At 37.9% G+C, this 16,056-nt stretch overlaps 1 protein-coding gene across 1 annotated transcript in view; it reads right to left on the bottom strand.

The window, feature by feature from the left end:
• The window catches only part of LOC103178557 (neuronal PAS domain-containing protein 3), a 328,481-nt gene that overhangs the window by 115,494 nt on the left and 196,931 nt on the right, over positions 1-16,056 (bottom strand). The window contains exon 5 of the mRNA XM_007893378.2: positions 15,917-16,006. Within this exon, the coding sequence (XP_007891569.1) occupies positions 15,917-16,006 (90 nt within the window). The remainder of the gene's footprint in view (positions 1-15,916; positions 16,007-16,056) is intronic.

Genomic DNA, 16,056 nt, shown 5'->3' with positions numbered 1-16,056 from the left:
TTGAAATACATTTTAAAGGCTGGTTGTTATTATTTCTAACATATTCCACCTTCTGTTTTACTGTTGTGCCCTTTCCTCAAAAACAACCACAGCTATTCGTATGGACACAATCGCGGTGGAGCATTCATGACAGTAAGATCGGGGCAAAACATATTCCTGTAATTTCTTATGAGGTTGCTGAATATTTGATACACATTCTAAATACCAGTTAATAAGGAGTGATTTATTTTTTATATCATTCTACTAATAGAAAATCCCTCAAACCCCACAGGAACAGCTCAGTTTAATAAATGACTCCACTGTGCATTGTTTGGGATTGAGGGCAGATCACAAGTTTTAGTCTAAGCAACCTGCCTGAGGGCCAAAACCACAGCAAAGTAATATATTTATAACAGATCGTGTTTATTTTTTATTTAACATGGAGTATTTTTCTTTTCATAATTAATATATACACAACACATATAAAAAGAAACAAACTATTGTGCCTAGAAAACAAAGTCATGAAAAAGCTGCAAATATCCAACACAGGTTCAGGAAGAATGATGAATTGTTGACCAAGATGCAGTTTTAGAAATGAAGAAAGATGAGAGGCAGAGGATTGATTACATCAAAGTTCTTTTGCAGTCTACTGGAAGTTCCCATAGCCTATAGCTCAGTTGAATTGCTTTTATAAATATATCCTCTCCGGCTTCTACTGTCAGGTTAGCCAATTGAATTTTTTTAATTGTTAATCTAATTTTTAGACATATTCATTTCTGGGAGAACAACAACAAAATTACATTTGTATACAATTGTATAGCTCCTTTCACGGCGGGAGGATGTGCCAAGGGAATGGACAATCAGTGTTTCAGACCTGAGCTAGGGATTGGGATCGGGGAGGGTGGGGGGCAGAGGAGGGAGTCCGAAGGTACACTCGAAGAGGAGGGTCTTGAGACAGGTCTTGGAGGCAAGGGCAGGGGCAAGGCGGAGGGACTGCAGGATGGAGTTCCAGAGGGTGGGGGCAGAGTGGCTGAAGGCCCGCCCGACAAGGGTGGACGAGGTGGGGTACGTGAAGCAGGCCAAAGCCTGCTGAGTAGAAGGAGTGGACAGGTTGGTAGGGGCTTAGGAGGTCACAAAGGTAAGGGGGAGTAAGGCCATGGAAGTCTTTGGACGTGAAGACCAGGATCTTGAACTGTAATACTCTGTGTGATGGGAAGCCAGAGGAGTTGGACGAGGATGGGGGTGATAGGGTCGCGGAGCCTGGTGCAGGAGAGGACACGGGCTGCAGTGTTCTGGATAATCTGCAGCCTATGGAGGGGAAGCCAGCAAGCAGGGAGTTTGCATAGTCAAGCCTGGATGTTATGAATGCACATAAGAGGATTTCAGCAGTGTGAGACAATGTTGCGGAGGTGGGGGAAAGCAGAGCGGGTCACGGCACGGATGTGGGGTAGAAAGGATAGTTGAGGGTCAAAAAAGATGCCAAGGTTCTGGACTGGCTCAGTGAGGTGAACTGTGCATCCTTGGATGGTGATGCTGTCAGTGCCTGAGGTGTGGAGGCGCTGACGGGAGCCAATCAGGAGAACCTCAGTCTTGTTGACGTTCAACTGAAGAAACTTAGCTCTCATCCAGGAATTGATGTGTGACAGACAATCTGTCAGGACAGCAGTGGCCCTGGAGTCGAGGGTTGAGGCAGAGAGATAGAGTTGGGTGTCATCCGCCTACATGTGGAAGTTGACCCCATATTTGCGGATGATGTCACCAAGAGGGAGCATATAGATATTGAAGGAGGGGACTGAGGACAGAGCCCTGAGGAAAGCCGCACAAGACGGTGCAGGGGTTAGAGGAGAAACCGTTTGTGGAGATGAAGTGGAGACGGTGTGAAAGATAGGATAGGAACCATTCAAGGACAGAACCCTGCAGGTTGAGGTGAGAGGAGAGGCGGTGGAGAAGTATAGAGTGGTTAACGTAATTGAAGACAGTGGAGAAGTCAAGGAGGACGAGGAAGCAGAGGGAGCCCTGGTTGGAGATGCACAAAATGTCATTTGTCGTTTTGACCAAAGCTGTTTCTGTGCTGTGGGCGGCATGGAAACCTAATTGGAGGGGCTCGTGAAGAGTGGTGGGAGAGGAAGTAGTGAAGCAACGACTTCTTCCAGGACCTTGGAAACAAAGGTTGGAGATGGGACAGCAGTATGAGAACAGGGATGGGTCCAGAGAGGGTTTTTTAAGGATAGGGGTGATGACAGACAGCCATTTTTAAAGCTGTGGGAATAGCGCCAGTGGGCAGGGAGAGGTTTATGATGTCTGTGAGTAGAGGGGCAAGTAAGTGAAGCTGGGAGATAAAGAGAGGGCTAGAGATGGGGTCGAGGAAGCATGTGGTCAGTTTCATGCGGGTTGTAGTGGTGGTGAGAGAGGAGTGAGAGACAAGTTCGAAGGTGTGAAGGGAAGGATGGGTAGGGGCTGTGGTGGGAGGGGGAGATGGGGAGGGGGGAGTAGATAGAAGGTCAGAGGCAGCTGAATGGATCCCCTCGACTTTGGTTTCGAGGAAGTCCAGCATCGCCTTACACTTGGCATTGGAGGAGAGGATGGGCGAGGCATGAGAGGGTGGGCGGAGGAGCTGGTTGGCGATGGAGAAGAAGAACCTGGAGTTGTCCTTGGCCTCCAAGATTGTCTTTGAGTAGAAGGACAATTTAGCAGAGGCGAGGGCAGAGCAATAAGTTTTGATGAGATGCAGCCAGATCTGCCGTTGGACCATTAAGTTGGAATTGAGCCAGCCACACAACTAAATAATCCAGAACTATTGGATTGTTTAGTTGAGTGGGTTAAAGATAGCATTCTTGGAGTGGGTGGTGGGGGGAGAGAGATAAACATGGTCTCCTTGTAGCTGATCTGGCTCCAAAATGATCTACTTGACAGACCAGCCCATCAGCAGGATTTAAAGAGGCAGACCAGTCATTGGGAGCAGGGATTCTTCCCACTCACTTCCTGTTAACCCTGCAAGCTAAGGCTGGAATGAGCAAAAACACTCTCTGGAATTATGTAAACAGAGTGGGTCCATCCAGGGAGAGAGTGCACATTATGTGCCAGATGGCATCCAAATGTGGGACTCTCAGTCAGTCTGTTCTGGATACTCTTAAGCATGTAGATTGGATTTCACATCTCCCATCCATGTGATAGGGCACTATATCAAATCCAAAGATGATTATTATTAGGATTAATGTATTTTGACTGTATAACATGTAATCAGTTTATCTTCAACCTCATAGACTCACAAAGCAGGAAGCCTTTAAATCTGTATAATGTCAGAGAAGGCACTCAGGCAAGTGCAATAACCTCTTGGGTGGGAGGTTAAAATCTGTAGGTCCAAGTAACTTTAATGAATATTAAAGAAAATTAATATCCTTAGAGGGTGAGTCTGATTTTCAAGGTCTTCCTACTTTGTTATAGTTAAATGCTTAACAAAAAATGTTAATTACCACTGGCACTCTTTTCTGTAAAATCTAACCTAATACAAAAGATGTGGGAGTAATAATAATAATAATCCTTGCATTTGATATAGCGCTTTTCACGTCGGGAGGACGTCCCAAAGCGCTTCACAGAACACACTGTAAAGTGAATTGACTGTATATTTGTGGGCGAACGCGGCAGCCAATTGCGCACAGCAATGTCCCACAAACAGTCATAGATTGAAACTGACCAATTTATTATTGTTTTGTTTTGGGGGGATTATTATTAGGCTCTGTGTGGAGTAAGGAAACTTGCCCAAGGTTTCGCCCTCTGCCTGGAATTGAACTCAGGTCTCTCACTTGCAAAGCGAGTGCTCTAACCACTGAGCTATAGGACAGTAGTAGATTTTAATGCAAGATTAGTTAGAATCCACACACAGTTACGCTAAGTTTTTTTTAAACAGATTTTAAACCAAATAATGCCTTCAGATGTGGGATTACCAAGACAGTTTTCTATTTGTGTTGTTCATTCCTGCAACATAAATAACACACCAATCAACAGTTATGCCTTCTGAAGCAGAACAAGATTGCTCCAGCAGTTCGACTCAATCTGCCCTTTAGGTGCTGTTTTACTTTGAAGGTTGAAGCCAGATATGTTTAATTTGATTTGGAATTTTAATTAAGAAGATGCGTGTGTGCGCCTGCGCGTTGGCTGCTCAGGTATTCACACGTGATCAAATCGGAAATTTGACAAAATCAGTATTATGAATGTTAAAACCGTTCAGCATCTTCAAGTTTTTTTTATGTCATCTCCTTTTAAACATGAAACATCTCATTTAACCTACTTACAAATTTGACAACATTTTAGAAATCACCAGTTCAGACATGCAGCAGTACAATATGGTTATGTGCCATTAACTATATAGTGCTGAGTATGAATATTTGTCTTCTGTGTCTACAGGTCAGTGCAAATGTACAAATTGATATAAAATTACAAAGAAATTCCTGTTACAAGCTGCCTTAAGTGACATTTCATCAGGTTTAAACCAAATTATTCATTCAAATTCTCTCCAGGTGTTGTTTATGATAAAAATGGATGAAGCTATCATTCAAATGCACAAAGGATGTCCAGTATTCTGCCCTCCAGAGTTATATCCCACATTAACTCGTTAGGCTTTTTTTTAAAGAAAACATCACAAAATGCAGTCTTTAGGAACTGGTGTGCAGCTATTTTCCTAACAAATGTGGTGTGTGATCGGGAAAGCTGTTTCTATTACCCTATATTCACAATTCACTGATGAAAATAATGATAGTGTGAATCAGTCTTCAAAACTCGTCTCAAAAAATCAATAAGCTATGCAAATTCAGTCCTTCTGCTGTAAATTCAACAACAAATGGTGTGCAGACTGCTTAATATACTCCACAAACATGCCCACTGAACTCCACAAAAGATAGAGAGGCCGATACTTTTATATTAGGCACATCACTAAAGAAATGGACTTTTCATTCCAAATTACAGCCCAGGTGAAAATGAAACGTAGATTTTTTTCCAAAACACCTTTTTGATAAAGATAGAGTTTTGTTGCAGGCCACGAGATGCATATACTAGGTTCTAATATGCGATTTCAATTTAAAAATCTCTGAAGTATTCAATAGGGATTACTTGGATATGCTGGCAAACATATTCAATACTTTTGAAATTTCAAAATTTAAACTGCATGTTTGACTCCAGTGCCTTCAACTAATGCTTTCTCGGTGAATTTTGTATCTGGACAGAACAGGGTATTCTGAACAACCAAATGTAGACTGATCTTAGCTTCAGACAAGATCCTCACATGTTCACTTTTCAGCAGGAGTCACCAAATAGTGATCACAAATGTGAACCCTGGCAGATTATTCCTATTCCTAGTATATATCACTTTCTTGTTCCATTGATATATAAGGATGGGGAGAGATGAGGCTCCAGAATAGAGACAAGCAGGAGAAAAACTGACAAATATGGGTCCAAGGGAGATCGAAGAACTCAGCAATTCATTTGGTTATTCCACAAGTCAAGCAGCTCGTGATCTGGTTGGACACAAGTTGACATTGTGAGGAAAGACTTTAACTGTCTGGACAGGGGACCTTAGAAGACCCTCATGGAAATCTATGTCTTTCTTTGAAAAAGTTTCATTAACATTACAGAGCAAATGTTCACTGGATTCTACATTGATTGTGTTTATTGTTTTTATTTGAATCCAGAGTGGTGATCCTTATATTGAAGCTATATTGACATCTTGCAGTCACAGCTCAGTGTACGTTATTATAAATTGTCAGCTGGAAGGCTGCTCTGTGGATTTTCAGTGCCAGAAAATTTGATGGCATTTTTCACTATCACCTTTGAACTCCGAGAACATCAATACAGTCAAGCAGCAGTAAGAAATATGATATTTTGCAGATGGAAGATGCACATTCATCTAACTATCTAACTTATTCCACAAACAGCAGTTCACATATGACTTAGAAGACACCAATAAAAACAGCATTCATTTTCAACTGTGATCTCTTTATTCGTCCCAACATCCAACATTAAATTAAAATGCTGTTATAAATCCTCCTTTCTGAATTTTGAGTAAGTGTTATTTTTTGCCACATGAGACAGCAGGAAATCCTGACAACCGCAGCAAAGCAGGCATGCATCATATCCTTAGAGTTGGTCTTACCAATGCATGAAAGTGGAAATAAAAGTAGAGGACTTTATAATAACGAACGCTCAGGATATGGAACATTCCGATACAGAACAAGCTCCTAGGTGACTCATCAAATCACAGTGCCCAGCTCATTTATGAACATGTTAATTTAAAATTTTACAAAATGCACTTTATGTCACAGTTATTGATCAGACACCATCCGAATGATTTTAATACTTAAATAAAGTTTGTGATGATGAATGATTAGACGACCCTAGTAGCAATACGTGGTGTCAATGACAGGACGACATTTCAGATCTCGGACTGCTGGTACAGGGAAAACTGATTAAGAAATAGTTTTAGCAAGTAAACAAGAAGTTCCCATTTGAACACGAGGGAAAAAACAAGGAAAATTAGGTGATATACAGTAAATAGAATTATGTTCCAGGATAGAAATAAATAGCTGAAAATGAACCAGTGCAGCCTGTATTCTTGCAATGCATCTATCTTTTTGAGAAGCGTTTTTAAAGTACTAAGTGGTAGACTACCAGTGAAAGTGCTACAATGCCTGAAACCAAAGTATATTACTTTACATTTAAAGTAGCTTCTCTAACCAGATAGACAATTCATTTTATTGAATTCTAGAATTAAACGTTTTGTTTTAAACGCAACAGAAGATGGACAACAGAAATTCTCCATATAATCACCTCACCAGCAATTAACAGTGTAAACTACAAACTTGAAATATTCATTGATAAATCTTAACAGAATATAGTCTTTGTTTTATGAACCACAATGCCGATTGTCTTCTAATGTCATTTGCTGAAACTATTTTCACACTCAAGACAGTGTTAGCCAATAACAGTAGTTTCATGCAAAACTACAATGTTCAATCTTCAGAAAATTTACCTCACACCAACCTAACCCTACTCCTACATTAGTGTGAATTGTTCTACTTCACACCCATCCTTTCTCTGATCTCTCTGATTGATTACCAATTTAGCAGCCAATTGTGGCTAGTTGTGTGTGCAAGCAAGCAATGAGCAACTGCTGAGAACATTCTCAACTCATCAGGTATAGGGCAGGCAGAAAGGATACTTTCATCCCTTCTGTATAAGCTAAATTGAAGGAAAAATCCCAGAGTTGCAAGAACAGATTGCTAACACATTGGGTGTGCCACCCAGATAAAATTCTGTGCTTTTATTCTGAGTTCTTCACAAATTTGTCTTATGCATGGATTGATTTTAGTGTAGATTCTTGAAAAATAATTGTAAAGGAGCAGGATCTGGATTAAATGGATTCCACTTGTTAGTCGATTGCTTTTCGGGGGTAATAATCCCTCCAAAAATAAATAATAATAATTTGATCACTCCAATCCACGACTGTTTGTGGTACACTGCTGTGCGCAATTGGCTGCTGCTTTTCACCCACACAACATAGTCACTACACTTTACAGTGTACCCCGTGAAGCGCTTTGAGACTTCTCGAAGACGTGATAAGGCGCTATATCAAATGCAAGGATTATTATTATTATGCATTTACCACGCAATTCTTTGTACGTTTTTTTAACCCTGGATATTACCCTTGTTACCAAATATTCTCATGGGTTACATTTTGCAGCATAGGTGTCAGATGTGGAAGTGTGCCTGGCTTTAGTATAGTGGCTCGCTCAAGAGTGTGGTGATTTAACTTTAAATGAATTCGATCATCGGGGCAGAGTGTTTCTGAGGGGCAGATGTTTGCTCTCTACAGTTGTCAATCTATCCACACAGAATCTAATCAGCTGGATATGCAAAGACCTTGTAGACAAAATTTTTGGATCTCCAAACATCGAATAAAACTCATATTAACAAAAAACTATATTTATATTTCTGAAACTCATCTTGTGCTACCCCACTCTCCTTCAGACCTTTACTCATCTTAAATCCATTTTACAACTTGTCCTTAATCTGCAATATTAACAATGAAAACTGTCACCAAAAACCTTGACGAAAATATCCTTTGTCTGATACTCTGCCTCTTAGATTAAATTTCTCCTGCAATTCACCCGTCGTTCCACCAAAATCTATTACTTATCTATTTCCATTTTATCATCTTTCATTTCTTCAATGATTTGTCAATTAATCTGAAACAAATGCATGGTTTGTTGACTACCATTTTCCTGAGCACATTGGCTCAATATCTAGATTGAACAGAGCAACTTTTCCCTAAGGACCCTCGCCAGGGAAACCTTGACATCCACAAAGTCAGGCCTAGACAAAGTTGCCCTGTTGAGAACGATAAGGTCACCCGTGGGATTGCTGAGATTATCTCTGTCAAGCACTTGGACAGCATGCAGTCAAATGATGCATCATGCAGTCATTTTAGGGGGAAAAAATCAATTTCTTCACCAAGTCGCTATTTGCTTTTCAAAGTGCCCTTGTAGTCTTTTGCCTCCCAGCATTTATCAATTTAAATGCTGTAAATTGATAATGTTTCTGCGTGTGTTGTACCTTCATCCAAAATACATCAGTTTTTTTCTTTATCAGAGTTTTGCAAGCCTGATGTCATTGTGTATTTCAAGGTTTACTTACAAAAGCAAAGCATCAGATTTCAAAACAACTATTTATTATTTTCAAACCACGTTCAGATCTGACAAATATTAAGTGTGTCAGCTTTGAAAATGAGAAGCTTTCTCAGCAGGCTGGATTTAAATGTACAAATATGCCGCAGAAGCAGCAGCGATTTTCCACCTCCAGTATTTTAATGGCCTACAGCCAAGTTATCAGAGAAATTTAATTTTCCTTTATTATTCAAATAAACCGCATTTGCCGTCTTGGATCCTTTTCAGATAGGCTCTTCAAATAGATCAAGTGCTGTCATCCATTTAACCTTGTATTTTGTACAGCTTTGAATTACCTCTAAATAAAAACAAATTCATATTCCAAAATGACGATGCTGTTATATTACATCAAAAGGTAATGAAATAACATTTTTCACAAGCAAACCTTCTCTATTTTACACCAAGGAACATTTTTTGCTGCACCAGATGATTCAGGTGGTCAAACTCTCCCAAATGTGTCAATTTCTGTGACAATCCAATCCATGCCTGTACATATGCTGCTTTGGCAGGAGTTCTATCTGAAATGGCCAAAACTCAAAAGCTTACACTCTTTTGGCCAGAATAATGCAATTATTTCTTTCTTGCTTTCAATCTAAGCACACAGTACCATCTGTTGTACAAACCAAACATGCACATCTCAATTACAGAATAATGCAGCTGCTTTGGCAGGTCCTAGATAGTACTGTTAACCAGTCCTGTAGAAGTTCATTTTAATGTGCAGTGTGCTGTATGTCATTTAAAAGACTCCTAATTAGTATCCACCTGCATGAACCAATTAATTTTTCTTGTTTTACTACAGTACCATGGTTATCTAATACCCAATACATATTTGTAAACACAAAGTTTTCACGCTTAATCTTTAACTTCTAGCTCTTTTAATAGGCTTTCAGCCACACTCCATCACCATAGCATCCTTGCATAATAAATAAGTGCAAAAATGACAGCAACATAGGCTCAGTTTTCAAAGAGATTTGTAATTTTGTTGCATTTCATACATGTCTGGTTTCCCAGCTTGCTTGCAATATGTTTTGTGCTTGTTGTGTCTTTTTTATCTTGTAAATATTTGAGGAGAAGGCAAAATTTACATTTTTGATCTGCAATACAGGTGATCAGGAAAGAATGGAGGCCAGGTTAGGAGAACAAATAGACATATTTCTTTAAGTTCCATTTTAAGTTTTTCCCCCAGTTCCCTTTAAATCTATGTCTATTTCCTAATCAGTCCTCAGCTAAATCCTGCGCAACAACAAAAAAAATGCAAGAATTGGATGGTAATACGGATATAGCTTTTTTTGTGGTGTCCTGTTTAATTTGATAGCAACAAAAACTCATTTTGCACAAATGTGCTTCTGACATGAAGGAAGCTATACAAATGTAAATTGTATTGTATTCAGTTATCCTTTATTTTGGCAATAGTATAAATATTCTGCCATCCACCATTTAAATAACTGAAAGTGATGTATGTACAAAAAGCAATGAGAACTCTAAACAGAAGATAGCAAGGATTCTAGGATTATTATTATTTTTTTAAACCCTGATTTTTCAAAAGAAAACATTATCAGGTTTTAAACTTTCTATACATCAACCTATCAATGTTATCCCAGGATTTACTACTTTTGAGACACATAAATGGATTTAAAATGGGTTCCCATTCAATTTTCTGAACATGGAAACATTTTTTAAAATCAGATTACAGCTATCATTTAATGCTACAGCAAACCTAGTAACACTAAAGAAATATTGCATACAATTATAACTTGCAAATCAGATATCTTGTTTTGATACCTGCACTGGTTAGTGAACAAATCGAGCCTTTCTAACCTGCAAATTAAAACCGATTTTGTATTGGTCAAAATGATCAACTTCACTGCTAGGAACTGAAATTTCTTTCCGTTCTGTAGCAATAAAAAGAGATAAAGAGAAGAAAAATGTCGAGGACCAATGTGTAAGTTAACAAAACATCTTAATAGGTTATGTTTCAATCAAAGCGTGAATAATAAGGGTCTCTAATGCTGATACATGAAATCTGCTACATCTTTAGAATGAGAAAAGCATAACAAAAATATGGTTAATGCATTGATCAGCCTAACATAATCTCCAATATCATATTACAGGAAATCTTTTTTTAACAATGACCTTATAATCTGTAATGTGTTCTAACCACCTATAGAAGCGATACTCCATTACTTTTTTTAAAAATAGTGTCATCCTCCTTTACCCAATCCCTTAAGTGGATTTTCTGTTTCCCCTATAGTACGGTCTATAATGACATAAGTGCACCTTGAATATAACAAACGATTTGTGATCCTGGGTGAACAATAAGCTTTTTGCTACTTTAGTGTATGTTAGACTAACAGATTGTTTATTAAAATACTGCTGTTATTTACAGCCAATTATACCACAAGTTATAATTATTCAACAGATACCACTGGTCCCCAATTATCTTTCACAGTGGACGTGAGTAGTTCTGTTATACATCAAAAAGCTTCTGTACGTTTCAACCTTGATCTACGTTCACTCTATTTTCTTCTCTCTGAAGACAACAGAATTAGATTCTCTTGGTCAAGCACCAAGATCGATGGGGAAATCCCAGTTTTCTTGAGTAATAACAGAACTGGAGTCTGTTGCAGCTCTCTTTTAGAAGCCCTCAAAATAGCCTTTGGCACATGCACTGAGACTCTGCTTCTCCTGACTTCAAAAGATACCTGCTAAAGTCTAATTAGTATAGGCAATGGGTTTTCCAGTCATCATTGCAATTGCTGATGATAAGTGTAAGATATAAGCATTTAAATACTTTATACAACATACTGTTGTAAGTAAATTTTCAAAAATCTTGACATGTTTCCAAAATAATCCATCTGATCACACCTTTTGTTGATAATATTTTTTGTTCTGGACAAAAAACAATCTATTAACACCAAATCTTGTCACCCTGCCTGTTCTGAAATTTAGGCTGTTTTTTTTTTACCCCCCCCCCACCTATACAACAGCACAAAATGTTTGCTAAGGTAATGTCCTCTTTAGATGTCCTCATCATTAGAACTCCTGCAATTAACCACCACAAAACTAAATAAGAAGGGCACAGCTGGGCAAGGGAAAATTCATTTTTTTAAAAATTTCTCCAGTTGAGTTTTTGATTCAAATTACTTGATGTTTTCAATTGTTTTCCTAACTCAGCTTCTGATTGCTTGAGCCACGGTATGAGTACTCAGGCATCTAAAGTTGAATTTATCAGAGCCACCCAGTTAACCACTGTTTGAATTGATCTGCATTGGTCTTTTGATTCAGGTACTCTCTACATATGGAGTCTTACTGTTACTGTTACTCTCGAGTTACAGTTATGAGACATAGACACAATTCAAAAGATATAATTTGTTTTGTGATAAAAGTACTTTTCTCATAGCTAATGACACATACAGTGTTCACTTGAAACATCTGGATAAAGTCATTCAATTTGTCAGAGCATCAAATATGTGAAATGCGCTTTTATCAAGTCTTAACCCTGTAGGCATGCATTACATTGATGTCCATAATGCAGTTGTATCTTCACTCAGCGTCAAGATTCATTTATTGCATCTTATTCTAGTTCTGTACTTTACATCATTCCTAATATCTGTTCAGAATTTTGTGAATTCCTACCAAAACATAATCTTATGTGTCGCTTATAAATAGTTTACTTATTTTAATTATTTACTTTCTCTTCTATAATAGAGAACAAACGCTCATCTTTTTAAAAAGAGAGAACTATGTAAATTCCTAGCCAATTTAAGAGTTCGAGATAATTTTATCTAGCTTTATTTAGGAATTAGGGGCGAAGTTTAGCACCAATCCAAGCAACACTCTGGAAACTGACAGCTCACTATTGACTCTGCTAGACTTGAACAGACGTTATTTGATGAAATGTAACTAAGATTCATCAGCTACGAAAGGGTTACTTAATTTCTGTGCTGCCCACAGTAACTGGAGCTGCTAAGCACTACAACTGTTAATATGGCACAAGGGAGTTCATTGTGGTTGTAGATTTATAATATGTTAGAGGTTCTAAAGTTCTAAACCTTAAAAGAAGCAGATAGATATTTCACTTTAACAATAAGTTAAATACAATAAGAGGCTGGAAAACCCCAAAATGTTATTGGTCAGTTGAGATTCACTTAATTTATTAAATGGCAGCGTTTCATCGCTGATGATTCACAACCTACATAAAATCAAAAATCCATTTGCTATTATTTAAGGTTGGTTAAGAACAAAAATGGCATCCTTGGAGAAAATCTTAACCAGCATCATTATTTGTGTAATTTATACCACACATGTTGCTTCATCGAATAATGGTATATCTTTTATCATGCAGACAACCAACAAGCATTTACCAATTAACAATAAGGACAGATTGGTTTATGTGACTTGACTTATTATTTTGTTCAAAATGAAACTAATAGGAAACATGAGGTATAAACAGGTTGTACAATGCTTTGATAGCGCTGGAAATTAGCCAATAGTTGTTCCTATTAAGCACCATTGTGGCAGTGTTACAAAGGTTTCCTCTATAGGTGCCATTCATATCAAGCTTAAATTTGCATTCCTTCCCAAATCAGTGTTCAAATCCACTCTATTCTGCTGCATTTTGATCTGTAGGCGGATACTCTAAATTGATATTTTTGAAAATTCCATTGAGCCGATTTAGCAGGTGGTAAAGCTGACTGTTATGCTAAGACAATAAAGATGTTGGCTGCCATAAACAATATTACTTCCAAGCACAATAGAACCTATATGACAGGCTGAGCCCAATACTGCAGAATAAACAAAGATAGATAACAAGGAAAGAGTAATCGAGAAAATAAAAGCTTGGATTTGAAAGTTACCTCACAATCATAATGTAGAAATGTTATGTATAATGAAGTTTTTTTAGCTTGCATCAAAGTTGGATATACTGTATTAACATTGAAGGCAACTAATTTATGGGTGTTAATTGAATTCCCTTTAGAAATTATAATTATATTGCATTGTGGAATTGAATAGTAAATAAACATTGAATACGGTTAGATTCGTGTACACAGGAATGAAACCTACATGCTAATCTTGCTCATGTGCTCACGATTTCTATTCCATCTGATGAGAAATTATTCAAATTCAAAATCCAGATTATCTCGGGTTCATGTATATTAACATCCATTGTCTTGCCTTTATTCATACGCTTGGTAAATACCTCAAATAAATTGACACAAATTGGTTAAGCAGAAACCTGCCCTTTACAAGTTTGTGTCGACCATCCCTGATCAGACAATGTCTTTCTATGTATTCACTATCCTTACCTCTTAGTTCATAAATAATTGAAGAATTGGGAAAAAATGCAAAAGGGCTAGGTGAAGAGTAGGGTTATAATTGATACTATTTTGTTACCAGATCATTTTTTTCCGGAACAGTTTGGAACATTGCACTGCCTCAGATTCTGGGTGTACTCCATCTCAGTCTGGTATCTTCAAATCCCTTTCATCTTTTTAATACTTTTTATTTGTGAATCTTTGTATCTAATAGCTGTTTCTTAGTTATCCGTCCAGTCCCACCTTTATGTTTGCCTGTTAATATTGAAGCAAAATGATTGTTAAGCATTTTGGCTACTCTCTTATTTTCTATTATCATCCTGTCTTCCTCATCTCACAGTGGTTCAGCCCTTCCTTAACTATCATTGATAATATGCTTATCAAAAACTTTGGTGTGACCAACTCTGGTCTCTACCAAAGATGCCTCCATGACATGGGGCTGACGCTTTCTCCCTTTTTTATAAATGCCTCACCTTCACTCAGCACCTAGCATGTCTGATATTCAGATCTTGTTCTGGGGTCAACTTCCTACCCCCACCCTTCCCACCTTCCACCTCTCCTGATCCCAACCACCAGCTTGGGTGTGGATCCCTGACTGTCCTGTGCCTTGGGACGTCCTCCTATGTAAAAGGCGCTATACAAATGTAATTTATTGTTGTCTCAATGGGGGAGCAGCCCTATATGCCATGATGTGTCACAGTGTATTGAACCATCAAGTAGCTTCATTGCCTTTGACAAACAGATTTGGTGCTTTTAAAATCCAACATTGAAAAAAAAACAAAATAAAGGATAAGGCTTAAAAAAAAGCATTTTAATTTGAATTATAATTTTATAATTGTTATAATTTTATAAGTTAAATTATAATTTTATAATTTAAATGATCTGAAATATATTGTGGTATTTTATCTCATCGTTAATTGTTCAGGGAATAAGGAACCAGAGATCTGAAATTCCAAACACTTTCACTCAAAATAAATTAGTGTCAACATCCACTTAAAACAATCTCAAAGGAGGTGCACTCTTCTCCCACATAAACAAAAGCAGTTCACTGCAAAGATGGACATCTGGTCTTTAGCTCTTGTTCAAAATTACCTAATATATTGGCTAATATATTAGTTTATTACATAAAAGAAATTAAGATTTTATTACCTGATATCTTACATGCATAGTATAAATAATTAGCACTTTATGTTACCCCATTCATACAGCAGATATTTTATTAATCGTGTCCATAAAAGTCTCTTTGTTGCTACACTGGACTATTGGTTTTAAATGAGTTTTTTTTTAAATATTTTTGTGGGGATCAGCCGGTGTGAAACATGTGGAAAACCATCACAATGCTTAAGAGTATCCAAACCAAACTGAGAATCCCATCCATCCTATCTACACATGGAAATTCCAGAGATAGATTATTGGTGCTCTCTCCCTGGAGGGGCGCTTCCTGCTTACCGAATTCCAGAAAGTATTTGATGCACGTTGGCAAGAGCCCAGGCTTGGGGACCACAGAATGTGTGTTGGGTTACTGCTGAGTCTAACAAGCTAAAACTTATAGCTTGGCATTGATAACATTGTCTGACAAGCTTCTTTAAAATGGAAATGTATAGAATTCATAAGCCAGTTGCTTAGACCTGTTTGATATAATGTGTCCAGGAGTGGAAGAAATGTCAGCACTTTCAGTATTTCAATTTGGATCTTCCCCTCCAACCCCCATTCACAATGTACTATTTAATTACAGCCACTTACTTCCACAGAGATGGAATTATACAAAGCCTGGCCCTTGTTGGCTGTGTTAAGCATCAAATAGCCTTGTCAGATGTTGCATTGCAATGGTCATGTTGAGATCTTCATGGTAGAAATCCTGTAATAATATACATCACCACAAAAGTCTGCAAAATCAAACTCACTAACCTGTGAAAGGCCCAGATAGATGGAGACTGTTTCTGAGATGTATAAAAATTTTCCTTCTCGATTTAGTGCAAATAAAAATCCATCCAGAGACTGTGGAGAAATAAGCAAAACAATTATAAGTGATTTTATCCCACAATGCA

The sequence above is a fragment of the Callorhinchus milii genome, unplaced genomic scaffold (genome assembly GCF_018977255.1).
Source record: "Callorhinchus milii isolate IMCB2004 unplaced genomic scaffold, IMCB_Cmil_1.0 Scaffold9, whole genome shotgun sequence".
Lineage (NCBI taxonomy): Eukaryota > Metazoa > Chordata > Chondrichthyes > Chimaeriformes > Callorhinchidae > Callorhinchus > Callorhinchus milii.
Note: the sequence above shows the minus strand (reverse complement) of the source record. Positions and strands in the feature narration are given on the sequence as shown.